The sequence below is a fragment of the Corvus hawaiiensis genome, chromosome 9 (assembly GCF_020740725.1).
Source record: "Corvus hawaiiensis isolate bCorHaw1 chromosome 9, bCorHaw1.pri.cur, whole genome shotgun sequence".
Lineage (NCBI taxonomy): Eukaryota > Metazoa > Chordata > Aves > Passeriformes > Corvidae > Corvus > Corvus hawaiiensis.
Window position 1 is genome coordinate 27476542 of NC_063221.1, and position 23507 is coordinate 27500048.

Consider the following 23507-nt stretch of genomic DNA (forward strand, 5'->3'; position numbering starts at 1 on the left):
AAGAAGAAACAAAATGAAGCATGAGGAACTAAGCATCACTCAAGTCAAAGTGTATTGTTAAAATTTTCAGAAAATACTTCTCTGTGGACTGATATTTTTATTGCACAGGGCCAGTGCAGTGTCTCCTTGTGCTATGGATTTTCTTACTTAACTGCAGTGTCCTGGGCTGTTCCATGAAGGGAATGGTCTGGGAGGTGGCAGGGTCCACAGCTGACCACAGCCGAGAACGTAACACACTGTTTTGTGCTGTTAGATACCTTCCTCTGTGCTCATGGCTCTTGTTCTTTGTTTGCTTTAGCTCAAGCCTGGGAGAACATGATGAGTGCCTCAAGCCAGAGCCCTAACCCTAACAATCCCGCTGAATACTGTTCTACTATCCCTCCTTTGCAGCAGGCTCAGGCCTCGGGCGCCCTGAGCTCTCCGCCTCCCACTGTCATGGTACCTGTGGGAGTTCTAAAGCATCCTGGAGCAGAAGGTAAGAGCATTTCCTTTTTCTTTCAGTTTACCTGTAGTAAGAATTTGGAAAGGATATCTGCACTTCATCCATTTCAAATAATGGCTAATGCCAGTTGTGCTATTCCTGCCCTCAGCAGGGATATCAGGTTTTTCAGGACATGTAAACTGTTCTCAGTGGTTGTGTCTGTACAGGATGCTGCCATAGGGAATGCAGTAGGTGATGATGTCTTAGGTTCCTTCCAATGCGTATTCTTATTTTTTCCATTTTGCTGTTTTATACTCAGATTTTCCAATTTTCTAGCCAGTGTTGCTGTGAGATCTCAAATGCTGGTTTTTATGTTCTCTCCAGTGGCTCAGCCTAGAGAACAAAGGCGTGTTTGGTTTGCTGATGGGATACTACCCAATGGAGAAGTTGCTGATGCAGCAAAGCTGACAGTGGCTGGGACAACTTCCACAGGAACCTTAGCAGTGTCTCATGATCCATCAAAGCCCATGGCCAACAACACTTTATCAGCAGAAGTAAGGGAGTGTTTGGTGCTCAAAATCCCGTGTTTGCCTCAGTTGAGTGGTGTGTGAGTTGCTGTGGTGACTGCAGTAAGACTGATGTAGGAAATCTGCTCAGGCTTGTCTTAGTATGTTGCATAGCAAGTGTTGTCCTTATTTGAATGTTTGCAGAGTGCTGAAACAACCGTATTTTTTAAAATGAAATGAGGATTTTTGGAGCAGATCACTAAGAATGTTTGTTGTCTGCGTGGCTTCCAACTGTTTGGCTGTACAGCTGGTGTGTGAAGGATATTTGTGTAACACATGCTTTACAAAAGGTGAGTCATGGTCAGTAAGGAGTTTGAAACAATAAGATTGCCATAGTGTGGATCAGAAGAATACTCTGTCTGTCACAAAATTCTGTATGCAGGAAAGTGCAGACAAAATCTAACAGTGAAGTCCACCATACTCCATGTAAGTGGAATTGAGACTCTGCAAAAAGTTCGAATGGGCATAGGCGCATTAGGATTTTGTGAAGAAATGGGTATCTGTGGTGTTAGAGAAGGGAGGTGCAGGCTTTAAGCAGACTTTCTAGCAATAGTTCACATATAGGAGTCATCACATGATCATCTATTGTTACAGAGCCAAATTACTTGGTGCTTCTGTTTCTCCAGCAGACACAGACTCCTTCAGCTACATCTATAATAATTTAGCCAGCCAGCTCCTACATTTTTATCATTATTACTGTTTTAATGTTGTCCTTCCTTGTTGTTTGCTTCTTGTAGACTGATAATGCCTCTGTATTCTCGGGAAATATAACTCAGGTCGGCAGTCCTGTTGGCAGTGCAATGAATCTGATTCCTGAAGATGGTCTTCCTCCAATTCTGATCTCCACTGGAGTAAAAGGAGGTGAGGGTATAACTTGGCAGCCAGCTTTTATGCTTACCAGATGCAATAACCTAATGGCTACTGTGTTTATTTTAAAAATAAGATGCTGGCAGCATGCTGAGTATTTGAAGGAATTCTCAGTAAGTACTTGTGGGTAAATATTGGGCCACTCCTTTGCACAATTGGTTCCTATTTGCATCCAGGAAGGGCCCCACCTTGCCATGAAATTCCTGTAACAAGTAAAACATGAAGCAAAAAATTAACTGCAGTCCAGAAACATGTGCTAATTTCTTCACTAATCGGACTGTGGGGAGTGTTTCACACAGAGATAGGTTTTAATTAGCCTTATGAATATTCATGCTTCCCTTCTCTGAAATTCTGTTGGAACATAGGCTCTGTCTGAGGCATCCCCAAGCACTGTATTCAACAACACTATTGCACATTTTGGCCCACAGTGCAGCTTTTAGTCATTGTGATGTCCTCCTGTAGAGGATTCAAATGGAAGAGGCTCCAGAAAATTAAAAACTAATTTTTAAAAGATTAGAAAATGTGTATTTGATTATGGGATATTATTTTCCACAGTCTGATTCATGACATCCTTTAATACATTCCTGGAATGAACTTATTTTCTCTTCTTTTGTTGTTTTATTCCTATTAGATATTTTGCCGACACAGTGCATTTCTCATGTTAAGCTGGAAGTAACCTTTTATTTCTGGATAGTGTCGAAACCAATATGTGAGCAGCATTTAATTTTAAAACAGATCTGTTCCATCCAGTGTTAGCTGTTCATGGTAGTCCAGGACCGATGCCCTTCTGCCTTACTGTGATTTGAGTAACAATTCTTAACTTTGTCATTTGGGATGACATTGTGACATTGTTGACTTTGTGACACATTTCTCAATTTGATTTCAATTTTCTCCTCTACTTGATACTGAAAAATAGTTGATTTGTGAAATGAGCTGCACCTTTTTAAAGGATGTACAGAGGCTATCTTATAAATTCCATTGAAGTTTGAAAATACCAGCCTAGGAAATGATCCATCAAACCAGCAATAGTTAAAGAAGTGTTTGTCTAAAAGGTCAAAACAGTAAAAAGAATTAGAACTGGGTTATCTGATTCTAAAGTAGAGTCTGTACCAGTAATTAATGGGTTTCACTGTGTTTGTTTCTTTTGTAGACTATGCTGTGGAAGAGAGACCTTCTCAGATCTCTGTCATGCAGCAGCTGGAGGATGGTGGCCCTGACCCTCTAGTATTTGTTTTAAATGCTAATTTGCTGTCCATGGTAAAAATAGTAAATTGTAAGTGTTTATTGTTAAATAAGTCTTGGTCTATGAGAGGGGAAATGTTATCTAGATTATTAGTAGGAACAGCAGCATTATCCTTTGGTAGGATAGTATCTGAAAATATGTACAGGTTGAAAACTTTGTACTGAGCCATATTAAGTTAAATGGCAAAAGGCCCTGTTCTGGTCATTTAGGTATCAGTACAGATAATTTTGTGTGGAAGATATAAACTGGACTGATAGAGCCTCCAGTCTCAGGTTTGGAGATTAGTGTCTCCTGTAGAGCTTGATAGGGCAGGGTATTTTATCACCCGTTTTCCTTTGGTTGCTTCACTTATTCGCCTGTCATCCCATTCTGGAAAAAGCAGATGGGATCCCATAATAATGCAGAGGTTCCATTCCACCGTGCACCTCTTCTGTCCCTTTCTGTCCTGTGCCTGTGTGTACCTGTGCTGAGGGAGGAGTGGGGAGGCAGACAGATGGCTTCTCATGCCAGTTCCTCAGCTGATCTCTGCTGTGTAGAAACATGGTGGAGAAATTGGGAAGGACAGTTTTGTATTAATAAATTGTTTATTAACCTTTCAGCATCTCTTAGATTGCAGTACAATGTTTTACATATGTATAAAAAGGTAATATATTGAGACACAGGTTTTATTTCAGTAACTTAGTATTCTCAAGAAATGAAGCTCAGAGCATGTGTCATTACTAACATTCCTGTGAAGCAGAACAACAGAGTGAGGTCTCATGGAGACACCTGACATCCAGCTCTCCATATTAAGAGAGATACCACTGTTGGAAACTGTTTTAGCTGTCAGGATCATGGTACGCACAGGCAACAGCCTGGCCTGTTCCCAGGCTCCTTCATTCACATTTAAATCCTGTCCTTTCATTTGAATAGAGAAACTGCTAAAAGTCTGCTCTGTGGTGTTAATCCCAAGATCTGACTGGGAACTGTAATGCTCTGGCTCTTCCTTAGCTGTAAACTGGGAGTTATTGAGCTACTCTTGTTTTGGATGTGCTTGCTCTCACGGTAACAGATGTAGGACGTAATTTGTCTGTGTGACAGATAACACAACAATACATGCTGTAAAACTGATTCTTGCAAGAGCTGTCTTCCTGCAGTGAAATTTAGGCATCCTTTTTGCAATTCTGCTCTGCTGATGCATGTTTCCATCCGTGCAGATGTGAACAGGAAGTGCTGGTGTTTCACCACGAAAGGCATGCACGCGGTGGGGCAGTCAGAGATTGTCATTCTCCTGCAGTGTTTGCCTGATGAGAAATGTTTGCCTAAGGATATCTTTAACCATTTTGTGCAACTTTACCGGGATGCCTTAGCAGGTAAGAATGCTCTCTGTTAAAAATGCTCTGAGTAGATGACCATATGGGGTCAGATACATTTTTGTCACAGCAAATGGCTCTTTTTTATAAAAGAATATAAGAAGTGAATAAGGATCAAAGCTGATAGGGGGATGAGTTGTTGATTGTTAGTATCCAGTGTTCTAGTCACCTCACCAAATAAAATGCTGGTAACCTGGGGAACTGCTCCAAAGATCTTCCAGCTAGAAAGAAAATTTTGAGAATTCTTGAGGATAGTATGTTCAATATCCCTAGACCAGGTAGTTCAGAAGTTTGATTCTCATAGTACCTGTGTCTATTCCCACATTATGGAGATCCTATTTATATTTTAAAATAATATAGGTATACGTGTGCCCAGAATGAACTGTAGAGCATTTCAGAAATTATCCCGGAAATTTGAATTTTTGTATCTCGATTGCAAGATTTTTATATAAACCATTGCACATTTTACATATGCTAAGTAAATAGGCTTCCACTTCTAGTATTATTGTTGGACCTTAGAATGCAAGTATTTGGTTCCATTGATCAGAAAATAAAGCGTTTTCCAGAGGTGAAATTGGATCACGTTAAGGTTATATGCTGAAAGTACATTTACAAGAGGTTCTGCTTATCATTCATAATGCCTTTGGAGTGACTGAATCCAGTACTCTAACAACATAATGAAAGATATTTGTTTCCTAAAATATCTTTATAAAACAAAGGTCAGCTTGTCCAGAGAGGTTGCTAGGTTCAGAATGTATTATTATCACGTGTCATAATGGATCTTATGTGCATGGCAAACAACTGCCTTTCTAAACCTCAATTCATTTGCAATTCTTTGTCTTATAATGATGTTATTCAGGGGGAGATAGATATGAAAAATGGTAAGCATGTGTATATAAATGTGTATATATGTATATTGCAGATATAAATCCAGCTTGGTGTGTATATTGCTATGAAGTTCTGTATAATTACACTACAGAAATACATAATTTATAACTCCTACATAATGTATTTGGAATTCTTTTTTTAGTACTGTAGTGGTAGTAATTTGATATCCTACAATTCCACTGGTGCAAAGAGCTGCTTACTATTGTACAATTCTTAATCAGAAACCAAATGTCAGTGTTAAAGAACTCCACTGTGTGTTTTCTTTTGTTAGGATCTGCTGTGTATTGTGTTTCAGACATGAAGGATGAGTAGACAGACACCTTCAGTTACTGGATAATGCCTGCAGGTTTTGTAGACAGAGCACCTTGATAAACTCCCAAAGCACTATGGAATGCTCTCTCCATATCCATCCTTTTTTCCTTTCCAAGGCACACGTTGTTTGAGAGGCAGAAGGATCTGTTAGCATATTTGTACCTCTGGCTGCTTTAAACGTTCTTCAGGCAGAGAGGAGGTGATGCTGTAGGGGTTTCAGTTTGGTGTCTGTAATCCCTTGGAAGTGGTGAGCAGTTTTCCTGCTCTTGTAGGTGGAGCTGTGCTTTCCAAGCTGTTCATTTCAGAGGTACTGCACCTCTCCTGGCAATGAGATGATGGACATTTAGAGCAAACAAGAATTCCCAGCAGAATTTAGAGACTATTTAAAAGCCTGTCTCACCATTTCATTTTTCATTATATAATACACTGTCTTAAATTTATTCTTTATCAGGAACTGAAATAAATTCGGAGGATGTTTTTTATTTATTTCCTTTAGTATACGTTTTCATCAAAACAGTGATAAAATAAAAAGGCACATACGGTACTTTTTATTGGAATGGAAACAAGAATTACTTTTAGCGATGTTGATTTTGCTTTGAAGTGATTTTAGGTTTCTTGGATTTGTTTTCATCTGAAAAACACAGCATCCCCTTTTGTTTGTTTGATTAAAGCCCAATCTATAGCAAATTATTTCTTCATAAGTCACATGAATTTAGGAGTCTGAATTCTGTGCTCAAGCCTAGAAGCACAAACTTTAATGTGCTTATGCCTCTTCCCAGATGTTTCTACTTTCCTGAAGGGATAACTTGTTCTGGAGGCTGAGTCCTGCCCTCTGTGCTGGGTGTCATTTACAGGGTGGCTCTGTCAGGGTGGCTGCCAGAGAGATTTTGAAGGAAAAATGTCATTTTTCACTCTAGGCTGTATGCATGCAAGTTATAAAAAAATAAAGTTGTCAGTTAAGGCAAGTATTCGTTGCTGCTCACTTTTTGTCCCTTTATTTTTCCTCTGGTCTCTCTGTCATCAAGCTCCCTGCTGTGTTGCTTTTCTTGTTTTGAAATTGGAAGCTAATGATTTCTGTTGTGTTTGTAGTAGTTGTACTGCTGTAGTAGTAATCCCATGATTATCCCTGTCTGTTGGCTATAAGCCTGGCAGTGAATGGGAAAATGAGAACTTCTGTCTGTGTGAATGGGTACTTTGAGGCAGTTGGATGTGTTAATGTAGTGCTGCCAGAGATGCCCATGTGCATCAGCTCTGTGGTGGAAGACAATAAATGCTACTGTTACTTTTGTAGTGGAAATGTAAATCTGGCAACTGCCTGAAATGGCTTTGTGGACACCCAGTTTTTTGGAGATATTCCTTGTGAGGGTGGATCTATCCCAGACACAGTTGGTGTATTTTTTACCCAGCCTGGTTTTAATTAAATATGGTAGTAGTTAACAGTAGATCTGTAAAGAAGCCTATGTAGATGTTCTGAACAGAGAACAGCTTCACTGAGTAATACACCCCTACAACTGGTGGAAAGGTGGAGACAAAATCAAACTTCATATGAGGTGTGTGAGTGATGTTTGGTAGACTGCCACAGAGTAGCCTGAGAAAGTTTTAGATGCTGGCAGCTGCTGCTCTCGCTGATAATAAGCAAAGCATTATGGCCCTTGGCAATAGGAATAAGTTCTTTCCAAATTACTCTCTGATGTCTTTCAATAAAGAGATGGTGACCATGGCCAGAACTTTGAATGTGGAGTTCATATGGTTTTTCTCAGTGTTGGCATCTGCTACAGATGTGTTGTGCCAGCAAGGTACATTCATGGTCTTGACTCTTCTGTGGCTCTTTGTGGCTCTTGGAGTGACTGGGTTTGTGTTCCTTTTCCAAAGAAAATGTGCTCATTTGCTCTTGAAGAAAATCCATCTGGCAGGATTTTTCACAGGTAAATATTGCTTTGCATCTCTTGCTGCAGGACTGGGGTGCTGGGGTTTTCGGGATGCCAGCAGTGTTTGGTACATGGCAGTTCTTGGCTGTTATGGACAGCAGAGGAATGAGGGTGGATGGATGCAGCTGACTTCCCCAAGCCACATAAAAATGCTTTCCCTGAGCCAATACCTTTTTTTTGACCTGGCTTTAAGCAAAAGATAGGAAATATACATTAAGAATTTAACCTCACTGCTTTTTGGTAAAAGTACCTTCATGTGGCTTCACCACATATTGAGAGCAATAAACAAATGCAGGAATCTTTTTTTTTTCCCCTTTACCTTTCCTGGTATAGACAGTTTTGAGTCCAGAAGGGATTGCCAAACTGCTATACAAAGCACATTGTTCACTGCAGAAAGATATCTGATACAAGTGAAGAATTCAAAACACCATGGATCACGACATCAATGGATAAAAGCATCTTTTTTGTCTAGAGAGCTTTGTAGAGATGCTTAAGATTTAAAGTCAAGGATAACCCAGTATAACTGAGAAGAGAGTAAGTACTGACCTCCTGCAGAACTGCTTTAGATGCATCATGCACACTTAAAGCACTTCCTAAATAATGTCAATTGTGTGATGTCAGGTGCTGGAACTTAATACATGGAAAGGCACCTTTCTGTTCACTCTGAGATTGCCTCATTAGAAAGGAAGCTGTGGTATGTTTTAAATTAAATTACATGCTTTTGCAAAGGATAGTTATTTTTGAAGGTTTTTCTGACGCCTACACTTTCTCTACAAGCCTCTGAAACAGTTCTGTGCTTAAAATGTGTAATGGTGCAGTGGGTTGGGTTTGACGATGTCAGGCTGGTAATAGCAACTTCTCAGTGGGGCCTTGGCTTGGGACCACCTTCAGAGACAGGGCAGGAAAGGCTGACAACCCCTGCTCAGTGCAGAAATGTTTGTGGGACAAGCCCAAAGAGGCTTTTTGACTTGGTTGTGCTGACTGAAAAGGGCACTAAAGTGTGTAGGAAAACACTTGCTTCTTCCCATGCTGTCCACATCCAGGCTCTTACACTGTTATAAATAACGAATTCCAGCACAACTACCTAATCCCAATAATTTGTCCTCTTAAAGTAGTGGCAGCCTCTTGGAGCTTGCACTGTGCGAGCTGCTTGTGTCAGAAGGAGTAATTTATAATGCTGTGGCTTATGGAAGGAAAGGGCTGAACAGCTGAGTTGCAGATTCCACTCTAAGGGTTTTTTCCATGTTTCTGTTGGCTGAAAAATTCTTATTAAGGCATCCCAGGCGTGTGAGCCTTGAAGCTCCATCTCCTGAAACGGAAAAAATAAGTAGTCATCCCCTTCTGCTGCAGCACTTGGCACCAGTCTCAAGAGGAAATGTCTGATTGCTTTGTCATTCCAGTGGGCAGTGCCACACGTCTCAGATCCTTACGGGATTGTACAGCTGCACTTTGGCTAGCCTCTTGCACACAGAAAATACACAGAAAAGGGGGCAGAATTCAGTGCAGTTTGGCAATTCATACACATCATACACTTGAAGGGTAAAAAGGATTATTATGGTCATGTTGTTGGAACTGAGAACCTCACCAAGTAATTTTATTATCAGGCCTGTAGCTCTATTTGGGTAAGAACAGATGGGAAGGGAAAAGGAAGTATAAATGAAGAAGAGGCGATTAGTGAGGGTAGGTGGGAACTGCAAAAGCAAACGAGTGCCAGCAGCTCTTTTAGATAAGTGAAAATCTTTCTCATGAACACCAGTGGATACACTGGTTTGCACTCACTAGCAGGACGCCCAAGTTGGTGCATTGGTGTAGTCACTGAGCAGGCAATAGTGTCACAGCACAGCTGACAGACATGCATTTGCACATGGGCAGGAGCAGGGATTCTCGGCAGCTGACATTTGATGTGGCTCTGTTATTCATGGTAGTTTGACCAGTAGCTACTTTTCATCAAGTATGCTTAGCTGAGAAGTTGTAGCCACTCTAAGAGTTCTGGAGTTTGATCTGGGTGATCATGTCAGCTTTGTTTATATCTGTAAAATTACAGGTTGGCTTCGCAGGACAGTGGCAAGTTTTGAATGAGCCCCACCCTGCTATGGATTGCCTGTCCTGCCAAAGCTGTCACTTTCTAACAGGGAACTTGAGAATTTACTTTGTGCAGCACTGTGTGGGTACAGGAAAAAAAAATCCACTAAGGGGCCCTCAAGTTTGAGAAACAAGGGAACCCCTGAGCTTATTTGTTAGTTGGAGTATAAAAGGAGCCTTTTGCTTACAGACCTGCCAGTCACTGTATCTAAAGCTGGAGGACCCAAGGTCATGTGATGGACAATACTCAGTGGTGATTGTGCCAGCGTGGTCTGGAGGGGTGCAAAGTAGCATGGCCACATCTCAAGGGGGAGGGCTGGAATAGCTGTGTTATTCTCATAACTTGTATTACTGAGGATGTCCAAGTATCACTTCTGCAACTCATATTTTTACTTACTTAAAACCTGGCACTGGTCTGTGTGTGTCTCGTGTGTGTAAATGGAAGAAACTCTCCAGGTAGTGTCCAGTGGATGTGCAGATGGAGACATGCACATCACTACCTTCAGTTCAGATACAAACATTCTGTTATGAGGTGGTGGAGAAAGAGCAGAAACTGCTACTTAGCAGTCTCTGTCTGCAGGTGGGAAAGCCTGGGCTTGCTCCAGAAGCCCAGGAGGTCTGCATGAGTACCTCAATCCCATGCAATTCCTCATGAGTGGTGTGATCAAGCACACCACGCTCTCCGAAACTGTCTTTTTGTTTGAGAGCAAATCAGCACTATTAATATTCACATCTTCCTATGGAGAATTGTGATCAGCTGTTCTGTACATTATTTGCATGCTGTTGTTGTCATTTGATAAAAGGAATCACACCATGGTTCTTTGCTTCGATGTTAAATGCTGTGTTGGATGCTATAATAACCTAATCAACATTCAGATTCATTCAGCCATTTGAGTGTAAACATTTTTGGAAATCAGAAGCATCAAAGAGTAAAAATGTGAATAAAAATTAGTGATGTTTCTCCCCTGTGTCTCTCTCAGTTGCATTTTACATTAAGTGTACTAATGAAATAAACAGTCTTTTGTGTAATTCTTGATATGACCCATATCTTCAATACATATCTGAGCAGGCACCCCAGTGGTTTGCCTAAATGGAAGGACAACCAGTGGACATTAATTGTTTGACCAGGTGCACATCTCTCCTTAAATTGCAGCTGAAGCTAAGAGTTTAGTTCAATCAGCAGCAGTTTCTGCACTGGAAGCGCCTTGAATATCTGCAAGGCACTGAAAACAGGCTTTGTGTGGGTGTTTCTGTAGTGCCAGGAGGAGGTTTCAGGTACCACCTTAGCAGCAATTCTGGCCCGAGCTCTCCTGTGGTATCCTGTAAGGGTGGTGAGGCCCTGGCACAGGTTGCCTGCCCAGAGAAGCTGTGGCTGCCCCATCCCTGGAAGTGTTCAAGGCTGGGTTGAAGCAATTTTGCACAGGAGGTAACCTGAGCCCCTGTGTGCAGCAAATCATTGTTTCAGATGTGGTTAATACACATTAATGCTTCAGGGAGCAAAGTGAATTTAATGCAGTTTTTTTTTCCCTTCTGAAAAAGTCCTGACAGTCTTGATACAGCTCTCAATCTAGTGAAGTAATGAACTGGTTTTTTTTTTCCCATAGGTAACATTGTTGGCAACCTGGGACACTCCTTTTTCAGCCAGAGCTTCCTTGGAAGCAAAGAACACGGAGGGTTCTTGTACGTTGCAGCTACGTATCAGTCCCTGCAAGACCTGGTGCTCCCAACCCCACCGTACTTGTTTGGTATCCTCATCCAGAAGTGGGAGACTCCCTGGGCTAAAGTGTTCCCCATCAGGCTGATGCTGAGACTCGGAGCTGAATACAGGCGTGAGTAGCAGGCACTGTTGGAGTAACTTCTGCAGGGGATGGGTGGATTCTGCTTTAGAGAATCCCAGCCATGGATTGTTACCTGTCAGAGCCTCCCAGGCTCAAACAGGCAAGGAAAAGCTGTGTGTCAGAGCCACAGTGCAGCACTGATGTGACCTACAGCCTTCTTACAACTCTGCTGGGTCCAGGGAGATTTTTGTGGAGAAAAGTCTAGTTCTGAGCAGCTGTTTGTATCCCTTTAGTGACCTGAGAGTTCCGTGCAGAACAAGTTTGATTAGCTGGTGTAGTTAGCACATGGGAGAGCCTTTGAGATGTTAAGCTCTTTCCATGCTGAAATGAAAGAGCATTTGCTTTTAGCTTCATTTTCCAGAGAGTAACAATATGTGTGCAGGGGCAACAAACTTGGACAGTTTGTTGCAAAAATTCTGTTGCAACTAATAATAAATAGGCTGGAGAGAATGTTTAATGTAACAAAAACTTAGCAGTTAGCATGAAATTAGCATAAAGTTAAGATAAAATAACTTTCAAAAGACATTTACCATTGCTGGAGCAAAGGTATTATTGGCAGTTTGTCCATCATGACGGGCCAAAAATTGTACGTCTTACACATCTGCAGTTTTAATTGGCAGATCTCATTAATCTAAATTACTGTGAAAATGGTCTGTTGATAATTTTTTCCAGAATTTTTCAGAACATTTTAACAAAATAAGTTTTATAATATGCTGTACAGAGATTTGTCTCTAACTTTTAAAGTTTTGAGAACATTGGAAGTTTTCCACAAAATATGTATGTTGCTGGAGGAGAAAAATAAAATCCTCATAATTTGCCTTCTGAGGATGAGGGCTGAAGGCTAAACCTGTCCAAAGAAACATTCGTGTTAAAGGTGTGTAGGTTTTTGTGTGTATCTGTGGGCATTTTTAAAGTAGTGCATTTATTCCCATCAGTATTTAGAAAAACAAACAAAAATGCTCATATTTTGGATGTGACATCTGTTTTTGAGCAAAGAAAGAAGTGTTTTGATAGTGACAAACAAAAGTACCTGCTCTGATATATTGAGAAGCCGGGCTTTGCATCATTCCTACAGCTGTGGTTTGGATTTAGACATACTCCCTTGAGCTGTGCCAGTTGTGACTGCAGGGCACTGCCTCAGTTTTTCCCTGGAAGGTGCTGCTTTTGTGTCTTGGGTTTCCTTCCATCCTCTTTGCTGGTGGAATGTCAGAATCCAGCCAGTGCTGCTGGCTGTGCAGATCAGATGCAGGAGGCGCTGGGGGTTGCTGGATGTGCAGAAAACATCTGCTGAGCATCCACAGATCAGCCCAACAGCTCAGGCTCAGGGAATTTGGTGCATCTGGGATGTAGCTGAGCTGCTGCTTGAAACCAGGGTGGCAGGCACAGGAAATTCAGCCCTTGTTGGTGCTTCAGGGCACTGTGCACGGGTTGGTTGCCGTGTGGTGTGTGGTGCTTTCAGGTATCAAATCAGTGTGCAGAGGCTGGAGCTGATTTCCATCAGGAAATCCTCATGTTGTTCACACGATGCTGAGCACTTTGCAGCTCCTTCTGACCACCCTGGGAGCTGGGAGTGTGGCATTTGGGGAAATCAGGCTGAGTGTTTGCCTGAGGATAGTTTAGGAATCCTCCGTCAAACATGTGTTTGGGAAACCTTGGCGTTATGTACCAGTGCATGAGTCATGTTCCAGGCATTGTGATGGCTTCTGCTGCAACATAATGTAATGCAGCCAGATCCATGCCCTGCACTCGGAATTGCATCACAGATGTTTTAGAGGTATGGATAAGTCAGCCAAGGAATGCAGATATTTTACATCACTGGCATACCATAAATGTCCTTTAAATTGTTTTTGACATACCCCTATAGAGTTTGCCACACTCTCATGAAGTAATGAAAACAGGAAATAAAATAATCTGGATTATCACTTGAATGTCATGTGTCAGCCATAGAACTGAAAGACTGATGATGCTGTAGTGGAGAGCAGCAGGATGGTTGTACAAAAATAGAAGCCATTTCCAAGAAGTAGCCTGAAAAAAGCATTTAGAAAGGTCATCTTTGCCATCAGGGCCCAGGTCACTCAGTTCAGTCCTGCAGTGTGGCACCTCTAAGCTTTCCCCATAATTATTCTTGTTTCTAGCATGGTGGGCAAGCCGCCCTGACACACGTCCAAGGTGCATTATAATGTTAAACCCTTCTGCCCTTTTGCTTTTTAAATTCCAGTCTTCCCAGTCTCTTCTTTCGCTGCTGCTTGCCACATTAAACTGAGAAAATGGTATTTAGGGCTGGTTTTGCAGAGTCTGAGTACGTAAATTTCCATCTGACCTGTTCTGTTCTGTTTTATTCTAGTTTACCCATGCCCACTTTTTAGTGTCAGATTCCGTAAGCCTTTGTTTGGAGAGACTGGACACACGATCATGAACCTCCTTGCAGTAAGTCTGTGGTGGAATTTGTACATTCCACTGGTGTGAGTGGATCCATGTGGGGAGATAGGGGTTCCAGGTGCATGTAGTAGCTGGAAGGTTTAGGAGATGCAAGAGGAAGTAGTGGTGAATTTACCTGCTTTTACTGAGAGTAGGTGTTAGCTTTCAACAACACAGTGAATTGTAACAAGGTACCCAAATCAACATCCCAAACCTGGCTGCTGGAGGATGTTTGGATCTTGAAATAAGTGCATTATTTGCTTAGATTGCTTCTTCAGAAGCACTGGGTCACCACAGTGTGCAGTCACAGCTCTCTGATTACACAGCGCTCTGACTGAAGAGATGTTATTATCTCTTCCTACTTAGCAAATATTTTGAATATAGGAAATTCTCTTTGATGCATAACTTAATCTCACTGCTAGAAAAACTAATAACTCCATCTAGTAATGTAACAGAACACAGAGAGCAAATTTTCTTACATACAGTGATGATATTCAAGGCTGGAGAACATTAGTTTTGATGTAAGAAAATGTGTGAAATGACTAACAGTAACAATGATGTTTTTTCATTTGTGTATTGCAATTACATGGGTTACACACTGTGGTGTCTCTGTCCCTCCCTGCCTTCCAGTCACTGTTAACAATCATTTGAATGGGCTAAGTAGTAGTCACCAGGATAGTTATGAAACCTACAATGTTAATGATGATCATCGTCCCTAACTTAAAATCTTGTTTTAATTACCAGGACTTCAGAAACTACCAGTACACACTGCCTGTGGTCCAAGGTTTAGTGGTTGATATGGAAGTCAGAAAAACCAGCATCAAAATACCTAGCAACAGATATAATGAGGTAATGTTTATAATACATACATTTGTGTGCAGTTGCTTTCTGATTGGAGTACCTGGGATCTAAAGGAATTTTTATTTTATTCACTGCCACTAGGGAAAAATGCCTCAAAAGCAGATAGTAACTGCATGATGCACACAGCTTTTGGAAGTGAATGAGCCTGGCTGCACAGGAAGAATGCAGTTCCATTTAGTATTAATGAAACTCTTAAACTCTTTTTCTTTAGGTTTTTGAACTGTTTACATAAAGTGTCATATGTTTGATTTGAGCAAGTTGACAAACTTTACACTCAAGGTAAACTAGGAAGAAAAAATGCACTAGCTTTTCTCATCTATTGTGTGTTCCCACTCAAAGCATTTCATAGTATTTGTTGGATTGCTGATTATTTTATGTAAAAGTTTCCTCAACATTGAAATTTTATACTTAATTTCTGGTGTGAGAAAATCAGTCAGCATCTGTAGGAGTTAGTGCTGCTAACTAGAGAAAGCTGGGGGAGGAGGTATTTGAACAGTAATAAAAGGGAACAGTGGAGAAGGGGATTGATTTTGTGTTCTGTCTGAAGAGAAAGGCGGTACCTTGCTAGTTTGAAACCTGTCAGAGTTGGGGTGACAGCAAACCTCCTGAGCAGAATTGTTTTTGTAAAAGTTCTTGTAAGGCCAGAGCAGAACGCAGCTTTATCTCAAGAGGGAATTTCCCTGCAAGAAGCATTTGAGTAAAATAAGTGAGAAAAAAGAAATTCATTGAAAAAAAAGTGTTCTTTCATGAGGTTTGAAAAAGATGAAATTGATGAAGCCAGAAGATAAAGGGTCTGTTAAAAGGTGCTTTAATTTTTGATGCAGTTGTGCCAGAATGGAAGAGGTCAGTGAGGTTTGAATGAATTCAGTCTGGAATAGCACAGATGATGCAGTTCAGTGTCAGCTGTGCCTGGTGTTTGCAAGGTGTCAGCTGCACTTGTGCCAGACGTGAACTGAGCAGGACTGAGAGGGAATTCCTGTGTCAGGGACGTAGCAAAACCTCTGTATTGTGCTTGGGTTCTCTTCCCAGTGTGATGCAAGGATTCAACTTTTTAAATGGAGAAAGTGGTATTTATTTAATGTATTGCTTGTGATTCATTTGAAAAGTTGAATTAATAGAAATTTTTTGTGAGTTTACTTTGAATTAAGATTCACAGATTCACAGAATAGTCTGAGCTGGAAGGGACCCACAAGGATCAATGAGTCCAACTCTTAAGTGAATGGCCCATACAGGGAGCAAACCCATGACCTTGGTGTTATCAGCACCCTGCTCTAACCACCTGAGCCAGTCTCAAGATGAATTACACCACAAGACCTTTACTTTTTTTCTCCATGCACAGCACCGTTTAATTAGAAAAGACTGTTACTCAAACTATGGAGAAAAACTCAAACTCATTTTAAATCTCATGCATGTACTAAATGGGGAGAATTTGGCCTGTGATTAACAAATCACACATTAATATATAGTTTTCTATTACATATTTTTGTCTTCAAAATTATTTAAATTTTCTACAGCTTAGAGGTCTCTAGTTGCCTGTTTAGTCCTTCAGCAAAGGTGACTGATTTCTTAATAATGTGCCTTCTAACCAAGCAGTTGCCACATCCAGTTGTTTCTTGTTGTGCTGAAGTCAACTGCTGGGCTCCACAAAGGTGCCTGTTCTGGAGCTAAAATCCAGTTTCTGGAGCACGACATGATCAACTGGATAATGAAAGACACTGTTGTCTGATGCAAAATCTTAATTAAGTTTCCTCCCCAAACATTACACCTGTGCACACTTGTCAATAGTGAGCATCAGTTAATGTTCCTGACACTGTAATTAAGGTTTTACATCGGCCTGAGAGAGACAAATGTGTTGTGTGTAGCCTGCATGCTTAGCAGCTCCAGGAAGCAGAGGTGGGAGTGTGAGTGCTGTTAGGAGATGTCAAATAATTCCGCATTTTTCTGGGTTTTCACTGCGGGGGGATTTGTGTCATTTAATTTGACTTCTTTTATTTTAAGCAAACATGTCATTTTCGTGTTTGGAACAAATTCCTGAGTTGGGTGACTCCCTCAGTTTTCTTTTGGATCAAAAATCACCGAGTCTGAGCCTCCACAAAGAGGAATAGTGAAGAGAAGAAAAGAAACTATATAATCAAGGCATGTAACTCAGTGTATGTTAGATGATAGTCAGCAGAACTGAAGGGCAGATGTGTCACAAACTTTTTTTGATCCTTTCTGGAGGCCTCCTTTGCAGAGAAAGAAAATTCTTTTGGATGTCTGTGATTCGGATCTTTTTAAAAAGTCTTAAATTGGGAACATTGATCCCAGTTTCAGCAGCTCATGCAGATGAAGCACAGAGGCATTAAAGTTTTGGTGTCTGGTTGTGGCAGAACAGGATGAAATGGCCCCAGTCTGAGCACTCATGTGGCTGTGGAGGGGCATTTATGAATTATGTAATAAAAAACTGTAGTTGCCTAAACAGGCCAAGTATTTCCTCCCAGGGTTTTTATAATGGTATTTTCCTGTGTATTTTTAAAACCAGGTAGAGATAACAGCTTTTGCAACTTCTGTAGCTCAGCTATCCCTTATACCATTTATTTTAATTGCACAAAAGATGGCACTTTAAAGCATCCAGGCAGTAAAAGACCTGAACCCTCTTCTCAAAAGCAGTTTATGGTTCTGAGTGCTAAAACCTGACCCGCAATATGAGAACTTGAGAAGCTTCTGATTAAACTGCTCCAAGAACCACCTATTTATGGAAGTGCTTGATGAACTGGGCAGAAATGCTAAACCTTTGTGTTTGCAGATGATGAAAGCCATGAACAAATCCAACGAGCATGTGCTGGCAGGGGGAGCATGTTTCAACGAGAAGGCAGACTCGCATCTGGTGTGTGTGCAGAACGATGATGGCAACTACCAGACACAGGCCATCAGCATCCACAACCAGCCCAGGAAAGGTGAGGGGAGCCCTAGCTCCACTGCTTGGCCCCTGTGCTGCTGCCCCAGCTTTGTGGGGCTTTGTGAATAGGCCACAGCTGGGTTTGGCTGGGTTTCACCCAGTTTTTTTTAGAGAAAATCAGTCTGACCACTGGTGTCCTTGAGTGGGCGGCTTTGTGCTGGAACTGGCTTAGGCAACACCTCTCCATTAATAATGAGAGCTGGCTTTGGCATTATTGCATGTGCAGGTGAGGTTGTGGTTGCCCGTGCTTGACCTACACTGTGTGAAAGAAAGACTAGATTCAGTAGGATAGAAAGTTAAATAGGAATAACCAACCACAGCAGCATTTTAATAATGCATCTTCAAGAAACTTCTCATGTTCACCTTAATTAGACCATCTAATTTCCAGGGTATATTTTTGTTACAGTAGGCTGAAAGGCTGCAGCAGCTGTGTGCTGAGAATTTAAATGTTGTGGGTTTGGGGACATTGCTGGCAAAGACATTTATACAATCTCCAAATGAGAACAAGACAGAGGCTTATGTGGATGTTTTGCAAGTATCACTGGTCACTCCAGCAAGTGGACTGGCATGGAATGTCACTCAGGACTGATGATCTTGTCTGATTTCTGTTAACTTCACCTATTGGATAAGAAGAGAGATTTCCAGCAGGAATTTCATGATGCTTAGTAGCCATTGAAGATAATTTCACTTTAGGTCAGATGGCTTTGAGCTGTGGCCTTGCCGGTGGGTTGGTGTTACAGTGTGATCCATAAACAGTTCACTCACAATCTGCCAGCTGTGTGGAAGATTTAGAAGTTAATTGTGTACTTGGTTACCCAAAATTAGCAATTCTGAAACTCAAGAGGTGTGTAGGGCATGGAGAGGTAGAGTGATAAAATACAAGCATTCATTAACTTAAGACAAAAACTGTTGTTCAGTTTAGAAAATAACTGGGTGATTTGGCTTTGCATATCCAAGCTTATGATGTACAATACAGGCACCATAATTCCAAGCAGCATTTGTCCTGATTGAGGGTAATCACCTCTCTGGCTGATAGAGCTGTGGTACCTGATTCTTGGGTAAGGCATTACTTTTGACAAAAGCCTCACTAAATCTCTCCTGTTGTTGTTGCAGTGACTGGTGCCAGCTTCTTTGTGTTCAGTGGAGCTTTAAAATCCTCTTCAGGCTACCTTGCCAAATCCAGTATAGTAGAAGGTAAGAACTGAACTGCTTGCTGAAAACACACTTCTCTCTTTGCCCAGCTCAGCTCTGCAGCTAGCAGGGCCCTCTCTGCTCACATGGCTTGGGCCTTGGAGTCATGCTGCTGCTTCAGCTCTATCCTACTTCTTAGCAAAAGCCACCCTGTTCCCTTTAATGAGGAGGAATTTGTGCAGATGCTGCAAAACAGGGTCACAAGAAAGTAAGGGTAAGATACGAAATACTTGGCTTGGGAGCCTGTGATCAATTTACTGGTTTGGGTTGAACGAGGAAATCGTGAGCCTAAGAAATATGGAATGTATCCACCAACCACCGGAGGAAGCCCTGCTAAACTTCCTCTGCTACCAGATAGCTCTGCAGTGTGCAAGGGTATGAATGTGCATTGTTTATGTGCTTGTATGTGGGCAGATGAGAACATGACAGGTTGAGAGCACTGAGCTGGTATCTCTCGGATTTGGTTTGTTGTTGTATCACAGAAATAGCTGCTGATGGTGTACTCTGGGCTGGAAGCTGTTAGTGCCTGCTAGCTGAATGGCACAACTGTGCAGTCAGGTGCCTGCAGCTGTGACAGTGCAGGCAGCAGTGGTGTAGGAGGGCTCCTGCCCTCGGTGGTGAGGGATGCCAGGTGCCCATATGAGCAGTCAGTTGGCAGAGCCCTGCAGGTGAACAGGAGCTCCTTGTGCTGCACCAGCTCCAGGCTCGCAGCTCTGAGCGTGCAGCCATGGGTGGGGTCCCCAGGCTGACAGGCAGCCCACTGCTACCAGAGCATGCAGGTCATTGTGCCATTTCCTGTGCCTGAACTGGTGGTTAGGGTAAGACAGAGGCACAGGAGGACTCAGTCTCTACATGGGGAAGTGTTTCGGTCCTGTTATTTTTGCCACAACTGAGCTTGACTCAAAGTGGTGCTGAGTTAACGTCTGGACTGGATAACTTGGAGGCCTTTTCAACCTTAATTCTGTGAATCCAAATTCTGTATCTTTTGCCACTACTTCTGCACTGACTTCTCAAATACTGTCACTGCTGGAGTGCTGCTTCCAGAGCCAACAGAGGAGATGGCTGAATGGAGCAGGGTCATGCAGGGTTTCTGAGGGTGGCCTGGGGCAGGTGACAAGTTGTGAGGCAAACTCATGGCGACTTTGCCACAGCTGACTTCACCTGGGAGCTGCCTTTCCTCTTACTGTTGCGTTTTCTCTCATCAGCATTCAGCAGGTCTGCCTTTTAGCAATATGAGTGTTCAGAAATGGTCTGACAGAGCACTGCTACCCATGATGCTTAAAATGAGCATTTAACTTCTGTTGCAAACAGAGGAAGGATGTTTATTGTTTTCTCTATAGGCTCTGTTTGGTGTGGCTTATCTTGGCTTACGAGGATTTCTTGGTTCCCTAGATGGAGTGATGGTCCAGATAACTGCTGAGAACATGGACTCTTTGAGACAGGCCTTGAGAGAGATGAAAGACTTCACCATCACCTGTGGCAAAGTAGATGCTGAAGACCCTCAGGAACATGTTCATATTCAGTGGGTAGAAGATGATAAAAACTTTAATAAGGGGTAAGTAAAGGAGCAGTCATTTGATGTTGGTGCCTGTTAAAATTTTTAATTGATCTTGTAAGGTGTGTGAGTCTTCAAGTCAATAGGAATTAAAATTCTGTGCCTCTATTTTGAGTGGTAAGATGCAATTAATTGTAATGAAAATGGAATTGAGATACCAGAGCTTTGGGGCATCAATTTAGAAAACTGGCATTTTTTTTGGATTGTTTTTGCATTGCCAATATCCAGTTATTGGAAACCACTAATCTGTCTCCAACTGTCAGTGCTGAACCCTGCACACTGTGGTCACTTTAAGCACCAACAGAGCAGTTTGCATTAAGTAGAGCTAGAAACAAAATTGCTGAACGTCAACAGTACCTTTAGACACTTGATAGTTAAGCCAAAAGAAAGGTGGACTTGGCAGCTTAAGTATTTATGGCAGTAAAGTGCTGTTGTGATGGATTCCATATTTCAGGACTCAGCACGTAGAAAGAAGGATATTTCTGTAGTTTCAGGCTCTCCAGATCAATCTCAGGTTCTGCAATCAAGCCCTGGGCTGTGTAAGTTGTGTTTCAGGTATTGCTGGCCTACACTGAGTTTACAAATGAGCAAAAATCCAACCTGTATGAAACACCTTGTTACTCTATCAGAACCTTACAGGATCTCAGCTCTGCTGCAAAGCTTTGTTGAAAACCTTCAGCAAGGTCCTTCCTGCCCCTGCTTTGTGCATGTGACCCCTTTCAGGAACTGGTCTCTGATTCCAAGGTCATTCTCTTCTGCAGAGGGCTCTGTCCAGCTCAGTTCTTGTGCTGAGTCAGAGCTCACCCTTCTCTCTCCCTTTTGCAGCGTTGTGAGCCCTATTGATGGCAAATCCATGGAATCTATAACCAGCGTGAAGATATTCCATGGCTCTGAGTACAAGGCCAACGGGAAGGTCATCCGGTGGACAGAGGTGGGTTTGTGAGCCTGGCACTGGGGCTGGGACTGCAGCCAGGGCTGCACTCAGCACAGGAAAGCAGCAAATACTTCACCACGAGCCTGTGGTGCCTTCCTTACGGGCTGCTGGGCGGCATCCTGCAGGATAAAACATCCTGCACTGCTGCAATCGCAGCCCGCGCTGCAGCAGCCACTGCTGCTCGCACCAGGGTGTGCAGCATGGGGGGACCGCAGCAATGCTTGCTGTGTTACACACAGGAACAGTTGGTTTCATCTGCCTTTGGGTTAAAAGCTGCCTTTCCACATGGAGACAAATCTTAATATAAATTGTTTTCTAGAAATGTTATTTTGAGCCACTTTCTCTAAAATGTTGCATGTTAAAGTGCTGTGGCATAAATCACTCAGAAATTGCTTGCGTGACTGATGTTGCCTGTGACTCTGCCAGCACACAAATGCTGATGTCAAAATATTTCTTTAAGTGTTTCACTTTGCCTGCTGAGGAGGAACCAAGTTCCTTACTCTGCAGCTTGGCACCCGTGTGCCCTTTTTTCCCAGGTCAGCTGGGCTCAATAGAGACAAGTTCAGTGACAACTGTAGCAGAGATCTTCACGCTTCTATTAAAAATGTAATTTTTCTGAACTTAACATCTGTTTAAAATCAGGTTTTTATTAAACACATATGCAATACATAGTGAATTTCCATAGCAAGGCTTTTGACCAGATCCAAGAGGTTTCAGAGGACTATTTAAATTTAAATCTTTCTTCTGATGTTTTATTTTTTCCTCCCTAAAGTGACTTGTCTTCAGGGGCTTTTGCTGCGCTTTCCTGAAGAGTTAGTTCTTAAGTCTTCATTTGTAAAAGTTTAAATGACATCTCAGTAACCTGAATTTTCTAGAAAAGCCAAGTGTTATGTCTCGTGTTGACTCTTCCCTTCAGGTGTTTTTTCTGGAAAATGATGAGCAACACAATGGTCTGAGTGACCCAGCTGATCACAGCAGACTGACTGAAAATGTGGCAAAGGCTTTCTGTCTGGCTCTGTGTCCTCATCTGAAACTGCTGAAAGAAGATGGAATGACTAAGCTGGGTCTGCGTGTTACACTGGACTCAGATCAAGTAAGTCTTCAAGAGTTTGGGTTTAACTGGAGGGGGTTGTTCTCTTACTCATTCCCCAAAATGGGAATACAGCACTTTAACCAGGAGAATGCTGAAGAAGTATGAGTATCAGATGCTAATCAGGTGGTGCTGGCTGTTGTTTGGTGTTTTGGGACATCTGTTAGAGCCAATGCCCAGCCTGAATTAGCACGGGCTTGACCCCCATATGGCACAAGCAGCACCTGCTCCATGCTCAGAGAAGACTCTAAATTGGCCTTTTTGCCAGCAATTAATGCTGTGTGAGGGTCCTGCTCATCCCAAGGAGCTGCTTTGACAAACCAGAAGAAAAAAGAGGCTCCTTTTGCCCAGGCAGCCACTGGGAACACAAGGACAAAGACAAGTGGAAAAGCTGCTTTAGTGCCTGCTTGATCCAGTTTAAGTGCCCGACTTCCCTGAGAGAGGCCACAGCTCCTTCCCCCTTCCTGTTCCCTGACTCACAGCCTCATGTCCTGTTCTTAAAACCCATTCTTTGTATTTTTTAGGTTGGTTATCAAGCTGGGAGCAATGGACAGCCACTGCCCTCTCAATACATGAATGACCTGGACAGTGCCTTAGTGCCAGTGATTCATGGAGGGGCCTGTCAGTTGAGTGAGGGGCCAGTCATAATGGAGCTCATCTTTTATATTCTGGAAAACATCTCATAAGAGGACTTCATTTTCTGTTCAGACCTGTTCCAGCAGCAGTTGTATCTGAATCATTTGCACTTTAAAACTGGAAAATTAAGCTTTTGTTAACACTACTGGGGAAGGGGGGGAGGGGGGGCGGGACAGTTGTTCCATAATTCTAAATCTTCTATGCATTGTCAACAACCAGAGGATCAGGGCAGCTTCTATACTACAACATGGCTATGCTATCCTTGCAGCTAATCCACTTCTGTTACTGTTTAGAAAAATGCTCATGTTTAAAGACTTACAGTCGTGTGCTCTCGATGCTCAAAGGGTGCAAAGATCACTGGGGCGTAAATAAAAAGTGAAATTCCAA

At 42.2% G+C, this 23507-nt stretch overlaps 1 protein-coding gene across 3 annotated transcripts in view; it reads left to right on the forward strand.

Annotated features, from left to right (window-relative positions):
* The window catches only part of ZFYVE9 (zinc finger FYVE-type containing 9), a 55741-nt gene extending 32234 nt beyond the window's left edge, over positions 1-23507 (forward strand). For all 3 annotated transcript variants that reach the window (XM_048313420.1, XM_048313418.1, XM_048313419.1), the window contains exons 6-19: positions 299-475; positions 806-975; positions 1725-1848; positions 3005-3127; positions 4294-4449; positions 11264-11488; positions 13842-13924; positions 14660-14764; positions 17562-17712; positions 18828-18908; positions 20298-20460; positions 21286-21391; positions 22311-22487; positions 23009-23507. In XM_048313420.1, the coding sequence (XP_048169377.1) occupies positions 299-475; positions 806-975; positions 1725-1848; positions 3005-3127; positions 4294-4449; positions 11264-11488; positions 13842-13924; positions 14660-14764; positions 17562-17712; positions 18828-18908; positions 20298-20460; positions 21286-21391; positions 22311-22487; positions 23009-23170 (2003 nt within the window). In that variant the 3' untranslated portion in view covers positions 23171-23507. The remainder of the gene's footprint in view (positions 1-298; positions 476-805; positions 976-1724; positions 1849-3004; positions 3128-4293; positions 4450-11263; positions 11489-13841; positions 13925-14659; positions 14765-17561; positions 17713-18827; positions 18909-20297; positions 20461-21285; positions 21392-22310; positions 22488-23008) is intronic.